The sequence below is a fragment of the Solenopsis invicta genome, chromosome 16 (genome assembly GCF_016802725.1).
Source record: "Solenopsis invicta isolate M01_SB chromosome 16, UNIL_Sinv_3.0, whole genome shotgun sequence".
Classification (NCBI taxonomy): Eukaryota; Metazoa; Arthropoda; class Insecta; order Hymenoptera; family Formicidae; genus Solenopsis; species Solenopsis invicta.
In genome coordinates, this window is record NC_052679.1 from 8,348,356 (window position 1) to 8,364,718 (window position 16,363).

A 16,363-nucleotide genomic window follows, 5' to 3' on the forward strand; every position below is an offset into this window, starting at 1 on the left:
TTTACAGGAGCACAAAAATCGATTTTAATTTTAAAAAATTTTTATCATAAGGTATTTAAAAAAAAATGTTTACAAAAAGTTTTGTTAATACACATTTAATATTCACTTGACAATATTTCAAAGTATATTTAGAAGTTTTTGAAAAAAATATACATTTTTACGTCGTTTAATATTTACTGCTCGGTACATTATTTTGTGAAATAGTTTATTCATTAATTTTGATTAGACTATTAAACACTACAGTAAAAGGTTTTTCAAGTTTTTTAAAATATTAAATTTCCAACAAATTTTTCTTTAGATTTCATTTTTTTTCAACTCTATTAAAAAATATGATTATATATATTCTATCATTAATTAGGTATTTTATAATGTTCATTAATTATATGTATGTATATAATGTTGCGGCTCGGTCACCGACCGTCACAACATACGACGAAATAAGTGAGCGCATGCACAGCCGCTATGCGATCCCGCCGTGTGTATAAGACTCCACGCAAACAAGTGAATGCTGGCACCACCGCTAGGTGGCCGCGCCGCTGGAGACCTTCTCGTGAGTCAAGTGCAGCCACAGGTGTTATATCTAGATGCCACTGCAGCCGACCGAGCCGACTCACCACGACTCACTAGCTCACACTTCAGTGAGATTTTAAAGAATATCGTTACTTGTTGTAATTTGGAAACGAATACTCGTTCTAATTTTTTTCCCAATGTGACATCCCTTGAAAAAAAAGTTGATAAACTTGCTTTAGTGAACTGATTTCTGATCAGTAACGGATTATATTTTGTCAGTTAACTGATAAAACATCATCAGTTACTGATCAGTAATCAGTTTATTGAAACAAGTTTATCAACTTTTTTTCAAGGGGTACGTGTGGAACGCTGTTTTATATTTTTACATGTAAATAAAATTTTATATTTTTACATGTAAATAATATTTTGTATTGTTATTTAATCTTGAACATAAATTAAAATTATAATTCAAATTGAATCTTTTTTAACAAAAATGAAAAAGGATACAAGAGATTTTTTTTTGTAAATTAAACATTTATTACGTTTACATTATTGTATTGTTTTAATAAATATAATTATTTTTTTCTATGTCTAATATATATTACATATAACAATATGAAAATAATATTAAGAATAACAATAAAAATAAAATAAAGTAAAATAACTTATTTATTTAATTTCTTGCAATATTATTTAAATATCACATAAACATCACAGAAATATTTTGAAATATGACAGTAATATTACTATGAAATATCACAGTAATATTACAGTGATGCGTTTTCGCGGACATTTTGATATTACTGTGATATCACAGTAATATTTCGTGATATTTTTGCAATATTTCATTTGTAATATTGCAATGTAAAAGTGATATTGCTGTGATATCACTGCAATATTATGTGCTATGTGGGATATAGTACATTTTTGAAAAAATAATATTTTTATTTGTATGTAGTACATATAATAAGCATATTCTTGAAAAAATATACATTTTTGATAATTTTATAGTTAAAAAATTTTATCTATATTTAAAAATTAAAAAACTTTACTAAGTTTTAAAAAATACAAATGAAACAAAAGTAATTATATTAATAAAACAAATACATTATTAAAATAAACACATAAAAAACTAAATTATTAAGAAACTATTAAAGTATATTATTAATAAACATATAGTTTTTAAATCAGTCAAAAACAATAAAAATTGTTTTTTTTTAACCTCTTCTCCCTTTGACATTTCGCAGCCATAACCTGAGAGATTTCAATGCTTCACTTAGATCACTTTCTTCAAATTTTAACAAAAGTGAACCTGAAAAAATTAACACACGTACGGATTAAAAAATATCAACATTCACAAAATAAAAAAAATAGGAATAAAGAAGAAAACTAACAAATTTTAAAAATTATACAATAAAAAAGCTTATAAATAAAGTCAAGTGCTAGTGTAAATAAATATTGAGCTGGATTTTTCTTTTTTTCTTGTTTTTATCTCTATTTTCCTTTTTCCTTCCTTTTTCCTTAATTAAATTTTAAAAAGCGTATTATATATTATGGCCCGTATTCAGAATACACTTTTAAAAATGTTAACGCGCTTTTTTGTGATTCTATCATTATTGTTTATTATACGTAAAATAAGGATAAAATGACAAAAAAGCGCGCTAACATCTTTAAAAGAGCGTTATGAATACGGGTCTATATGTATACTACGTGCATATGTATACTTTGCGGAAACCAATCTCTTCATTCATAATCACTAACCTTGTACTAATTCCCATAATTTGGTAGATTTGAAAGCAAATTTAGCTCCATGGCCATCAAAGTTGAACTCTTGAGCAAGAGAGTTAATCATGTGGTTTGACATGAGTTTAGGTACTGCTCGAGCTTCATCATTGCCCAAAGAAAAAGACTTTAAATAGTAGCACTAAAATAAAACATAAATTTTGATATAAAAATAAATACATACATAAATGCATTATTATAATCAAGTAAAGAAATATATAGTTCAATCATTAGAGCAACCAACTATGCTAGCGACTTGCTTTCATTTGACTAAATTGAAAATTGACTGCATTGAAAAAAATTGTTTAATTTAAATTATTTAAATACAAAAATGTTTGTTTTTGCCAAAATCAAAATCAAGGTTTTCAGGAAACAATTTTATTATATTAAACATTTATCATAAAAACATGTAAAACGTAAAGCATTACTTACTGTGTCTGCAAGCTGTATCATTTGAAAAAAATTTTTCAAATCTTTTGACCTGCTCTATAGTTTCTAAAGGAAGTGCAGGCATATTTGAAGGCTTAGAGAGAATTTTTTCTTCTGGTAGTAAAATTCTATTCAATTTGGATTGATTTATAAGTACCATGTCAAGTTTGGCTCTCATTGTGTCCACTTTTTTATCCAATGTTGTCAAAAATTCTTTCAAATCTGTATATATAATAATCATTAAATTATTAATAAAAACTAAGAAAAATAGATACATATATTTTTTATTAGTTTCAAATTATTGTTTTAAGTAATATAACATTAAACCTACTGCAGTCAAATAACTGTTTTCAAATTTTGTTTTAAACAATTTTGCATTTAAAGTTATCTCATCATCATAACTTCACGACTTTTCTTAATTGTAAGTAGGTTTAGTGTTAAGAAAACAATCCCAACGGCAGAGAAAAGTTTGTTGCGAGAACATTTCTGAAATGTTGCTTGCAACAGAGGAATGTTGATTTTTTTCCTAAACAGTATATCATTAAACATAGTATATAATATATAATACTAAACCTATATTCAAGTTTGTCTGTGATAGAGTTAATGAGTCAGTTTCATCTTTTTCTTCAGTGGCAAATTCATTTAATTTTTTTGATGATTTCTGATGTATATCACTTATTGTGGATGAACTACAGAGACGCTGAGTCTGAATTGGGCTTTGAATCTTATTTGACGAAGATTGATAGAAAGACCGAGACTGAGTATCCTTGAACATCTCATTAGCAAGTGATGACTCTCCAATAGGTTGCATGTTTAACAATAATACAATTGATGATGATTGTGAGTCAAACTTGCAACTCTCATTTGTCTCAAAATCTTCCTCTAGCGGTTCAGAGCACAATGTGCTATGAACTAATTTTTTTTTTACAGGTAACTTATGTATAATATATTTTCTAAAGACATTGCTTTCTTCCGTTGCTCTGCCTTATCAGCTGCTTGCTGTCTCAGATTAATAATTTTTTGCAATAATCTGTTCTGCTTAACACTGGCTGTAGTTGAGGCTGAAGTAGGAGCAGTTACTGTCTTGCCTTGTTTCTTGTTAGAAACAACTATCAATGGATTAATATTCTCTTTTGAAGCAATGTTTAAAGACTCCCTCAGAGATGAATTAGCGAAAAGAGGTGGTGGAAGAGGAGTAGCTGGTAACTTTGATTTTGATTTATCTTGCTTGCACCTTTTAAATCTATCAGAACCAGATGAATCATCGTCAGATGAGAATGGATTTATAAGTCGTTTTCTTCTCATGCCCCTGCCCATCTGACATCCTGAATCACTTTTATAGGCAGATGCAAATTGTTCAAAACCTCTTGCGGGATTTTTTGCAGAAATATATGTTTCTGTGACAAATATAAAATAAAGTTGTTAGAAGGGCACAAATTTCACTCATTAACGTACTCTTCTTTTTGTAAAACAATATCATCATTTATAATAAATAAGGTGAAATTCTTAACATGTACTTTTAGAACTTTAGAATATATTAAAATCTTATAAAAACAAAATTAAAAATAAATTTCTTTTATTTTCTAAAAAAGATATAGTGATATCTGAAAATTGCACCAAAATGCAAATATGTTATAATTTATTACTATGCTTCAACATTATTTAAAATGTCATGTTCAATAAAGAAAATACTGATTTTGTTTCTACACATATAATACTCTTCTGAGTATTTATTTATCAAAAGTAAACTCTTAAAAATATTTGGTAACTGTCACATTACATTTTCTGTTATATCTATTGACTTAATTAATAATTATAAGCTCAAGTATTTCAGTAAAAGATTTTGAAAAAAATAAAATAGAGATTTAAAATTACTTGGCGTCTTATTTATCAAAAATTATTTAAAAATATAATGTTCTATAGATTAACAATTATAACTAATATATACGGAAATTTGAAAATTTATGTTTAGTGTGATTCGAGCACACAAATTTTTTTAAGTCTTAATTTCACTTTTTTAAATATAACATTCTTTTTTTTCTTAATATATCCCTTTTTTTAACATATAATAAAACATACCATAACATCTTTTAACTTCTACTTCCAATTGTTGCCAGGTTTCATCTGCTCTTGCCTCGGAGCGCACTAATTTGCCCGCAATTGAATTGTTCTGTCCAAAAAATCTTTCCAATCATATTTTTATCAATTTTACTAACCATTTGGCCAGAGCAACCTCATAATAAACATTATCGTCTTCCGCAGTTGGTAAAAGTTTTACAACAATAAACTGCAATATAAAATAATAAAATGTAAAATAAATAAATTGCAAAGCTTTTTTATAATACAAAATAAAGAGCAAGTATAGAAAATTGATAAATACATAAATTTATGAATCTTTATCAGCCATAATGTAATTTTGATAAGATTTGCAAACACACAAATGTAAAAAATAGTGCAAAAAATACTTTTGACATGAGTGTAATCCACTATTGACTGAGTAAAAATAAATTAATTTGCTTTATTAAACAAATTTTAAAATCGTAAGAAACTGGTATGATTCATAAAATTGCATTCGCATATAATATATACATATTGTATATACATATAACGTACAAGCAGCACATGTGTCAGAAAATAGAAGATCGCACAAATAATTGGATCATTATAATAACGGCATAGTATGCAACAATGGAACACATAGAAAAAACTGAAGACCATCAGGCATTAACCAACATTTGGCTTATACATTTTCCACAGAAATAACGTGTCTTACATTGTCCAAATTTGAAACTTTTAATATGCCTAATCTTGAGGAAAGAAGTGGATAGGTGTAATAATCTTCCACTTGATGAAATTTGTTGCCAATTAGAAATACCAAATTGTTTCTTTTAACAATATTAACGAGAACATAAATATTTCCTTCAGATGTCCTAAAGCATGAATCTTTATGACCAATTTTCAATTTTACATTATCAATGCACAAACAACGAAAATGAGAACTATTGATTTGTTCTTCTGCATTTATGTACATCTGTGAGAGAGACGGAACTTTTCTTCCATTTGACAATTTAACTGGCACTTTTTTTGTTCGCTCTAAATTACGATAGACAGCTTGATGTAATGGTTTATAACACGATTGTAAAGAATTTTTTAAAGATTTCAAAAAATTCTTGAACACAAATGAACTAAAATTATCTAATGGACCGTGATCTTTGCACTCTTGTGCCAAATGACATAAAGAATGAATATTATATACAACAAACTTATTGCCATATAAAATTGCAGAATGCAGGATAAATATTAGGAGCAATTTATGAGCATAATTACACATCAATTTGACTAGTACAGAACTACATAAAATATACATAGCAGCATGAAAAAGCAAATAATGTTTATACTCATCTTCTTTTAAAACGCGTTTAAACACAAGAAGTCCATCATAAAGACATAAACGTCGTTCCTCTGTGCCTTTATACATTTTCCAGTAGTCCAGTGGTCTGGGTGGTTGATTAAAATCACTTAGACAGAAAGCACTAAGAAATATGAGCAAGTCACAAGCTCTGGCTTTGTCATTTTGTGAAAGATTCCACGGTCCATTCCACTCTATCCAGGCGGAAAGCAATCATCTAAAGCCACCATGCCATATTAAAATGAAAACAATCAAGTCTAAATTGTGAAACCATATTTGCAATTCTAAGTAAAATAGTCTCTCCAATGTAATGCAATTGATCATCTTGATTTCTAAAAGATTCATCTGTGCGTAGTAAAGCATCCAAATCCAAAAAAATCATACGGTTGGTATATTCTCCCACCACAGTACATTTCTCACATGCACCGTAACCATTGTGACCCACACAACATTTCATAAGAGAACGTGCAGGAGCGTCTAAGATAAAGTTTCTTAAAATAAATGGATATCTGACACCATTGCATATATATCCATGTTCTAAAAGATGTTCTATTTCAGCAACAAAATCATGCAAATAAGAGTAAACATCAACAAGATCCCATTCGCCAACGTACAAATCAATTAAAAAAGGTTCGTTATCTGTATGTACCAGACGACCCAACACTGGCTAAAATTTTAAATGTGTACTGTATGTTAGAGGCAATCCATCCATGTTAACATCAATAATGATGTTGCCATATTTGTCCAAATACTCATCCAATAACATTGCATTTAAATTTCTTACAATATCTTTATACCACAACATTGATCCATCAGGAAGTTGACAGATATCAAGATGTTTAGGTGTTCGCAGCAAAGTCTTGTAGCTTTTTGTTAAAGTTGGAAATATTGGGTTTAATCTAAGTAACAAATTATCAAGCTTGTTTTTAATATATATCCGTCATAAATATCCCACTCTCTCAAATTTTCTGCAACATATTTAGCCTTCTGCTCTTCAGTTTCAAAATAATTTTCATTTATACCTTCATCGTCATCATTTCTATTTTCTAAAGCATCATCTTCTTGATCAACTTCATCTTGCAATATAATTTCATCATTTTCATCATCTGACAAATCAAACGCCTCAAACACTTCATCCTGTTCATTATATTCTGCTTCTTCTCTTTCATTTTCATTATTTTCCAAGACAAATGCTTGAGGAATATTAATATCTTGTGCTTCAATATCATTCCGAATTCTGAGTGGACTTCTATCTGAGGCAGAGTCTTTATCACTGACATTCATGTACTCTTCGTCTCAAGACGTATTATTAGGCGCAATAATTCTATTCCTTAATCTCTCAATCAATGTCACTTTTTGAAGATTCTTTTCTGCCCGCTTCACTCTTTGCATGAAATGTTTTATGCAACTGCATAAAAATATAAACAATTTTCTGCTTTTCATTTTACTTTGCTAGTATAGTCACTATATAAACTACTTTTGCATGAAAGTTTTTATGATGCATCATATTATAGCAATATTTCTTTGTATAAACATTGAAAATAACAGTAATTAAAAAAATAAGAATTAAAAAGAACAGCCTACAAAGAATTTGCTTTTACTATATAAATAGACAACAAAGTATAAAAAACAATATAAAATTTTAATACTCTATATAATGATCACTATATAAAAATATGTGTTTTTTAATGTATTGTATTTTAATAATGTTTCAAATGTTATTATATAAATACATTATAATTATATACTGTATGTCATTGTAATATGTTTTATGCGATATTGTATATTATTATAGCATTCTGAAAAAGAATATTGCTATGTGATATGTTAAAGCTTTTTTTTACTCACATTAGGAAGAAAAGATAGACTCTGAATTAGTGCACACTAGTGCAACCAGTTCAGCTAAAACAAACAGACCTAATGTGAGTAAAAAAGTTAAACTCTGAATTAATGCATATTAGTGCAGCCACTTCAGTTAAAACAAACAGACCTAATTATGTACTGTATCATTATAATACACAGTATTGCTTTAAATATCATTAAAACGTGCTAAGAAAAAACAGCATTGCATAGTGTGTTGCGCTTTAATGATATTTCAAATATTATAAAAGAATGTAACAATTTATTGTATTGTAATATTTTAAATATTATTATAAAGTGCAATACATTATAATTACGTATAGTGTTTCATTATAATATGCAATTGTTTTAAGGATCATTAAAACATATGCTAACAATGAGAAAAAATACAGCATTGTAAGATGCTTGCGCATTTATAATATCTTAAATATTATTTGATGCATGCACTATAATGCTAAATTTTTTCTCAGCATATGTTTCAATGATCCCTAAAACAATACTGCATAATATATATTTAACACAGTACATAATTATAATATATATAATATTATATAATAATACTTATAAGATTTCTAAAGTAGGTACTTATGTTACTACAGTAGAGTATATTATACGATACATTTATACATTATTAAAATTTCTTTGCGAATACATATACAATATTTAATTATATTTATTATAAAATTTGTTAAGTTCAATTTTACTAATATTCCAAGATAAAAAATAATCTAATATTTTCCAAATCTAAAATTTTAACAAGACGAAGTTGACAAAATCTTTAAAATATAGTATTACCTATAAAAATTGAGTTTATACATTATAAGAAGTAAAACAAATAAAAGGTTTGTTCTCGTTGCATTGCTATTTTGTACACTTGTATACATTTCGCACTTAAAATGAGAAGAACGTTATATTCAAGCGTTGGAGAGAAAAAAGAATTAATGAGTGTAAAATGCGATATGCAACGCAACAAACCTAAAAGCGTAATATTTTACTTTAAAGTACATAAGTATATCAAATCACACAAGCACAATCGATTTTTCCTCGGGAAAACAATCGTGTACTTACCGGTTTCTCTTCATTATCCATTTTCACTTTTTTATAGCAGCACACAGGGACAACACTGCACGAGAGACAAGACTGCACATGAACACGTGAACAGCTAGGTTAGGTTACGATATTCGCGCGGCAATACTTGTTGAGCCTGAGCGATACGAAAGGCACCGTAGCCAATCATATAAATGATCGGTATTGATTGGTCAATATGGCACTCGCAAAAATCAAAATTGCTAAAACAATTTTCCCGTAAAAGTATAATATAATATTAATATATGTAATATAAAATTAAAAACCAATTTATAATCGATTATACAGGGTGATTCAGAATAACCCGTTGTCTTTTAAGGGACGTATTCCTGGTCGAATTCTAAGACGATTTTTCCTTTACCAAAAATTTGTCAGACGCTTAGATTTTAAAATATCAACCGATTAAGTTAGCGTATCAAGGGTCGAATACAGATGGTACGCAGGGGCGGCGCACTCACCGTTACGCGCGGGTGTGTCGTGAAGTGCCTGCTGCGCTCAGCTGATATAACACACAAGTATTTCTCCCTTCTCACTCTCTCTCTCTCTCTCTCTCTCTCTCTCTCTCTCTTTCTCTTTGTCACATCACAATGCTAGCTTTAACTTAAAAATGTAATTAATTTTCATCTTAATTTTAATGATTTTAATAAGAGAAGTGCCAGGAAATTTTTTGTACAGTCGAAGACTCGAACAAAGAATTGCACGAAATCTACAAAAATATTTATATCTCGAGTTTTTAGAAACAGTAGTACTTTTTTGGCACGGAGAGAGAGAAAGGGGGGGGGGGAGAAAGAGAGAGAGAGCAAACGCGCGCGCGCACGTTGAACAAGTTTGGACATGCATTTACTTACGTATTATTCTGTACAGTGATCAATTAGTTGTCTCCACGATGAGACAGACCAAAGTTTCCTTGATCCTCTCGTAAATTATCACTTTAATATCATAATACACAATTCATTCACTTGATCAATGAAACTTGAGTAACTAATTAACGATCACTTCGAGTAACGATCACTGTAAATAATTATTAGTCATTCGGCGTGCGAAAATATGTAGCTCGATAAAACTCGTGTTTACGCGCGACGAACAGACAACACGTGTTTACTCGACAACAGGAAAGAGCCGACTGATTTTATGGGATACGTTATGATCGAATATGAATGCGTGATTGGTCGAACAGAAGTTAGAACGTGGCAATTTAAAAGTAAAGTAGTGATTAATATTGTTTTTAATAATAAAATTTATTGAAAAATATTTTTCTATTTATTTTATTAAAATTATTTTTTTATATCAAGAGATTCTACACTGAGAAAAAAAGTTATTAAATTTTAATAAATACTTGTTTGAATACTTGCAATGACATAATTTATTAAATGTAATTAAATATCTAGATTTTGTGCAATTCTTTGTTCGATTCTTCGACTGTATAAAGAATTTCCTGGCACTTCTCTTATTAAAATCATTAAAATTAAGAAGAAAATTAATTACATTTTTAAGTTAAAGCTAGCATTGTGATGTGACAGAGAGAGAGAGAGAGAGAGAGAGAGAGAGGGAGAGAGTGAGAGAGGAGAAAGACTTGTGTGTTGTATCAGCTGAGCGCAGCAGGCACCTCACGACACACCCGCGCGTAACGATGAGTGCGCCTCTGCGTACCATCTGTATTCGACCCGTGATACGCTAACTTAATCAGCTGATGTTTCAAAATCTAAGCGTCTGACAAATTTTTGGCAAAGGAAAAATTGTCTTAGAATTCGACCAGGAATACGTCCCTTGAAAGACAACGGGTTATTCTGAATCAACCTGTATGTGCTGCTGATGGCAACCTCGGGTAAAAGAGGACAGACATAAATGCTATCTCTTTCTTTTTGCAGATACACAGTTATATCGATCATATTATATATATATATAATAATTTCCAAAATTATGACCGACAGAAATTGATTCGCTCAAATACAAAAATTACATGGCATCTAATTCAGATATATCTAGACATTACTTTAGACTTAGATGGTTCCGACATCTAATAGACGTATATCCGATCTGATGTTTCTCCCTGGGGTACGACATAATTCTCTCCTTTATCTCCGATAACTGATGAACTAACCATAGTCATGGAATATATGGGAAATCTTTTGACATCTTATATGAGTGACAGATCATCTTGTTTTCAAACAAAAAATACACAATATTTGAGAGAGAGAGAGAAAAAGAGAGAAAGAGAGAGAGCGGAGAGAGAGAGAGGAAAAAGCGGTGAGAGAAGAGAAAGAATACGGAGAAAAAGATGTGATTCAGTCTATTTTAGAGAGCGGAGAGAGCGGAGAAAAAGAGAGGAAGAAAGAGAGAGAGAGAGAATATGGAGAGAAAGATGTGATTCAGTCAATCTTCAGACGAATACTAGCCTTAAGGCCACAAGGCTCCAAAGCTCGTAAAAAAATTCGCATGTCTCGAAGTATATGTCTCCAAGCTTCAGCTTCCTTCCCTGGTAACCACTCGATTATTATCTCAAAGTCCGAGCTCCGGCTTCTCTGGCAGCCTCGGACTTCGATTTGAGACCACAGTCAACCACTCACTTCTCCTTCCGGAATTGAGTGCACGCACAAAATGAAGAAAATGCAAAAGAAGAATCAAAAACGGAAAAATCGGGCCACGTCCACCCGCCGTCAGAAGCAGAGAGAAAAGAAAGATTTAGAAAATAAAACACGGGAGCCCGCATCCGTGTCGTTAGCCGCCAGACCCCCGTTGGCCGGTCGAGCACTCCTTCAGCGCCTTCACACCATGTCCCATGGAGTGCGTTCAGAATGAACGTCCATTGCAGGTGCGCACAGATATTTCATCTTTGTTGTTTACCGAATATTAAACAAGGATAAAAATGATGTCTGGGTGCACATAGACATTTATTCTGAACGCAGCCATGCAGACTCGCTACAAAGCGCGTTTATTTAAACGATATCATTTTTCTATATATAATTCTCTCATGCAAAAGATGATGCTGCATGCACTTATAGAGTGCGGTCAAAGTCTTGCTACAAATGATTTGGAAGCATATGATTAACCAATCAGAGTAAAGAATTTTACAAATTGACCAATCAATGCTTCAAAGCATTATTTGCAACATCATCGTGACCGTATCCTTAAACGCATGCAGATGATGCACATTAACGCGGGGTTGTAAGATGTTTCAAAATTAATGTTTCAAACGAAACCTTTACATTATGTCGCAAATTAACGTTTCAGAAATGTCGCATTTGCTACGTTGTTGCGGCGTTTTTGAATGTGTAAAAATTAACGTTTCAAAGGAAACATTGAAAAAACGTAGCAAACTGAATGTTTCAGAAATATCGTACGTGTAACGTTGAGACAATGTTTTTAAAGTTATAAAAAAAGCATTTTATATAAAACGTTACTGTCATGTCACAAAATGTTTCTTTTGTGACGTTCCAAAGGGTCACATTTAAGGTGAAAATGCAATGTTTTTGACACGTTCCATGGACTAACACAAATAGAATGTTACTTTTAAACGTATATAAAATCTGTTATTTAACCTATACATACAAAACGTTACAAATTTGCTAAATTAGAGCGAAAACGTAACGTTCCCTGAAGGTTTCATGTTTAGCGGGTAGTAACCAACCGTTTGATAAATAATTAGAGAAGTAAAATTAGCATTTAACTTATTTTTGCTTATATTAATTGAATATTTTATTAAAATTATTTAATGTTTTAATAATCATCATTTAGGCAAAATTATTATTAATAAACTTTTTCAGTGTAGTTACAAGTGGAGAGGTACTCATTTATTTATTTAAATTTAAACTATCAAGATCAATACTGTTGGGATATATAAAGAGAATCGGTTTGATATGTATAAATACATAGCTTTATTATAAACGTGTGCATGTGCGCATGTTAAAACAAATACTTAGTTAAATCACTTCATTGTTTAATATATGTTTTAATGAGGACATTCCCGTCTGCGATATGTTTTTCTTAACAAATCTAAGAAAAAACCATGTGAAAACCCACATGATACATCTTGTACGAGTATTTTTGCTTTTACATCATTATATGTTTCTTCTTCGTATTTTAAATAGATGTTTGGTAAATCCAAATCAATGTAGAGCTGTTTCACGCGTCTTACTTTTTCTGGATCTGAAACTCCGTAGCATTCCTGCGTAAAAACGTAAAAGAAAAATAAGAATAAATTAAGGACCTATCCAGACAAACTTGCATAGCTACGCTACGCAAGTTTGTTTGGGTAAACCTTAACAACGACGAAAACACATTTAATCAACAATATTTACTTTTAAAATGTTACGCTGCTTCGGCGTGACGCGTCGAAGAGCTTTAACAATTAGCCATGTACATTTTCTTTCTCTTATGTCAGTATCATCTTTGCCAAAAACTTCAAAATCTCCAAAACAATCTAAATAATCATTTTGAACTTGATACAAATATCCCAATTGTAGCAAGATAGTTTCTGTTTGTTTGAACATTTCTGGATCTTTTATTTCAGCCTATAGTACAATTTCTCATCATTTCAAGATAACAGTTATTTTTTAAAGAAAGAAACTAAAGTCAACTTACAAAATGCATTGCTAGAAGTGTTGGTAAAAAATATGCCCCATGCTCTGTTTTGCACTTAACAATGGCATTATATCGATCCATTGTAAATTGATCCAGATTACATTCCTTGAACGTCGAGGATATATCCAAAAACTGGCCCATTAATGTCTTAAATGTAGCCTGCAAATATATTTTCATGAAAAATTTTTTAAGTAATAAAGAAAAAATTGTACTGACATTGCGCATATATTATACAGATATACATACATACCTGTTCAAATGTTTCTACTATATTATTATAACATTCTTTCCCCTTGAAATGTTTTGTAATGATATAATTTACACTGCTCTTTATCAATAAAGCGTCATTAATCGCCATTCGACCTGTATCAGCGTGTCGATGCCAACATGGTTGACCTCGGCGAAATAACGATTCATCCATAATGTCGTCGATCATGACTAGGTAGGCTATCGTCTATGTAGTAATAAATGTAGTAATGTATTAATATCATAATATATAGTCGCAACAATATATACTTTTCATTAAAATCGCTCTCATTATACTCATTTAAATAAATGTTATACATTAAAATAATACATTTCGTGTTTAATGATGTTCAACCCTTAAACACGTAAGTGGGTCTGAGAGACCCCATATGAAGTTTTGAACGCTTGCTATGTGAAGATGGTATGAGATAAGAGGTTTGGACCAAGACGTAAAAAATGTTTGAAATCTCTTCTTTTGACTGATATGGTTGATCAACTTTTTTGGTCAACTAGAATTCGAACGGCACGGCAGCAAAGTTTTGTTAGGGTCAATGCGACCCATATAGTGTGTAAGTGAAACTTTTTTTGTGAGTATTTTACATAAAAAAGCTGGACAAAATACGTTCGAACTGGTCGGTTTGCGAATGTTACTCGCATATACTTTGTTTAAAGTTGGAATACTATAAAATGCTGTAGAAAAGGGAGTTTTTCCGAAATATATCATGAAACACATCAATTTTCAATTTTAGACACGATTTAATAAAAAATACCTCACATTTGCCTTGTTACATAAGTACATTTTTTAATAGAAATGACAATAATATAATTTTTTTTTGAAAGTATGAATCTTTAGCTTTAAAACGCCGTATTGTAAAGTTCTTCAAAGTTTTTTGTTGCAAAGATATGATTCTTTTTTAAAAAGTAGATTTTTACATGCTCAAAAATACCTCATATTCTCCATGTTACATAATTATACTTTTTAAAAGGAATAATTTTGCCAAATTTTATTTTAAAAGTGTGACTCTTTAGCTTTAAAACGCCGTATTTGAAAGTTCTTAAATGTTTTTTGTTGCGAAGATATGATTTTTTGAAGGAAAAGTGGATTTTTGATCAATTTTTCATTTTTGCTTAATGGTTTTTCTTTTATAACTTCACAATAAATTACTTTTCGCCAATGCCAATTATGCAGTCACACTCCTGAGATTTCGAACTTTTGTTTAAAAAAAAATCGTAGAAAAGTATTGATTGTAATCAAAGATATAGCTTCTCACAGTTGATAAAGTCTCCCAGACCCAAAAATGTGTTTCCGTATTTTACAGGATCGGTGTGTTTAAGAGTAAATTAACTTAAATTTATTTATGAAAAAAATCCCAAGTTTTGAAAAGAAAAATTACGCACCATTTCCATACACCATGCTAAAATCCTTGCTAAGTGAATATTATCTTTTGTCTGTTGTTCATTAGGTGCTATCGACTTTTAGGCATAAATTACTATTAAACCATGAAGTTTCTTTGTTCCTGAGACATTATATTGTAATACCTGTGTTGTATAAAGATGCATCAATTTGCATGTTTGTTCAAATTTATGGGTAACATAAGTTTTTTTTTTTGTTTACATTTATTCTATCATTATGGATTTATTTACATGTTATTAAACACTTAATGTTCTTTTTTTTTAAATGCCACTATTCTTATTTACTTTACATTTTTACTGTTCTTTTAAATTGCTTAACATTTTTATAAATTTTTACATTATTGCTATCAATAAAATCTTGATTAAAATTTTTAGATGTTTATAGCTTTCTGAGAAATTTTATATTGCATTATTTTATTTTACGTTATTAATTGTTCTAAAAGAATTTATTGTAATGCATATAAATCAATCTATGAAATGATTTGTAATTGTTTTTCTTTTTCTACATTATTTATCGTATAATAATTTACTCAGAGTATATAATGATTTATTTTTTCCAACCATTTGTCAATATCCGGAACGTTTAAATTCCTTACATTTTCCGTAATATCACAAATAATGGTTGGCCACACTGTCATCATTTTCTGAGCTTCCTCCTCCATTGTTTGAGTTGAGAGAGAAGTCATTTTTGTTGTATTACAGTGTTCTAAAACATCAACAATTGGTAACAATGATTCAGTCGTATTACAAATAAAATTGTGATAAATCAACTATTTAATAATGAAAGCAATGAATTAAAAGCCTTTTTGTCAAATTTATAATTTTTTATACTTTTTTATTTATGCCAAATAAAATTTCAACTCTCACTGCAAAAGGTAGATAAGAAGATAGACACGAGAAATCCTCTCAAAAAATTTTTGATTTAATTTGTAATGCATTATTTTCTCATCAAATTTACAAATAAAAATTACGGAACGCAATTTTACATAAGAATCAAGAATAAACAAAAAATCAAACAATTTTTAAACCGATAAGAGAATTGTTCTC

The 16,363-nt window shown here is 29.9% G+C and overlaps 2 protein-coding genes across 4 annotated transcripts; both read right to left on the reverse strand.

The window, feature by feature from the left end:
• Positions 1-1,640: 1,640 nt before the first annotated feature.
• On the reverse strand, positions 1,641-9,405 carry LOC105206606. Of its 2 annotated transcripts, none has more exons than XR_005576560.1 (4): positions 3,295-3,558; positions 2,725-2,943; positions 2,272-2,434; positions 1,641-1,822 (listed from the first exon to the last, which is right to left on the reverse strand). XR_005576560.1 is itself a non-coding variant. In XM_039458826.1 (4 exons), the coding sequence occupies exons 2-4, from the start codon at positions 2,743-2,745 to the stop codon at positions 1,728-1,730; spliced, it is 279 nt and encodes a 92-aa protein (XP_039314760.1). In that variant the 5' UTR covers positions 2,746-2,943; positions 9,059-9,405; the 3' UTR covers positions 1,702-1,727. The 2 variants fall into 2 exon arrangements, 1 of the variants encoding a protein (XP_039314760.1); XM_039458826.1 differs by lacking the exon at positions 3,295-3,558 and adding an exon at positions 9,059-9,405 and having other exon boundaries at positions 1,702-1,822.
• Positions 9,406-12,832: 3,427 nt separating this feature from the next.
• Positions 12,833-16,005, reverse strand: LOC105207056 (farnesyl pyrophosphate synthase). 2 transcript variants are annotated; one of them, XM_039458644.1, is made up of 6 exons: positions 15,868-16,005; positions 15,346-15,442; positions 13,908-14,111; positions 13,658-13,816; positions 13,375-13,587; positions 12,833-13,241 (listed from the first exon to the last, which is right to left on the reverse strand). In XM_039458644.1, exons 2-6 carry the CDS (start codon positions 15,361-15,363, stop codon positions 13,026-13,028), a joined length of 810 nt encoding a protein of 269 aa, XP_039314578.1. In that variant the 5' UTR covers positions 15,364-15,442; positions 15,868-16,005; the 3' UTR covers positions 12,833-13,025. The 2 variants fall into 2 exon arrangements, with proteins under 2 accessions (XP_039314578.1, XP_039314579.1); XM_039458645.1 differs by lacking the exon at positions 15,868-16,005 and having other exon boundaries at positions 15,302-15,831.
• Between the last annotated feature and the right edge of the window lie 358 nt (positions 16,006-16,363).

Coding starts and splice junctions, on each gene's coding strand:
- LOC105206606 (XM_039458826.1), bottom strand. CDS start 2,745: ATGATACAGCTTGCAGACACA. Junction 2,435..2,724: donor TGATACAGCTTGCAGACACA/GTAAGTAATGCT, acceptor GTTTTATTTTAG/TGCTACTATTTAAAGTCTTT. Junction 1,823..2,271: donor ATTATGGGAATTAGTACAAG/GTTAGTGATTAT, acceptor TAATTTTTTCAG/GTTCACTTTTGTTAAAATTT.
- LOC105207056 (XM_039458644.1), bottom strand. Junction 13,817..13,907: donor TAGTAGAAACATTTGAACAG/GTATGTATGTAT, acceptor ATATATTTGCAG/GCTACATTTAAGACATTAAT. Junction 13,242..13,374: donor AGCAGCGTAACATTTTAAAA/GTAAATATTGTT, acceptor GTTTTTACGCAG/GAATGCTACGGAGTTTCAGA.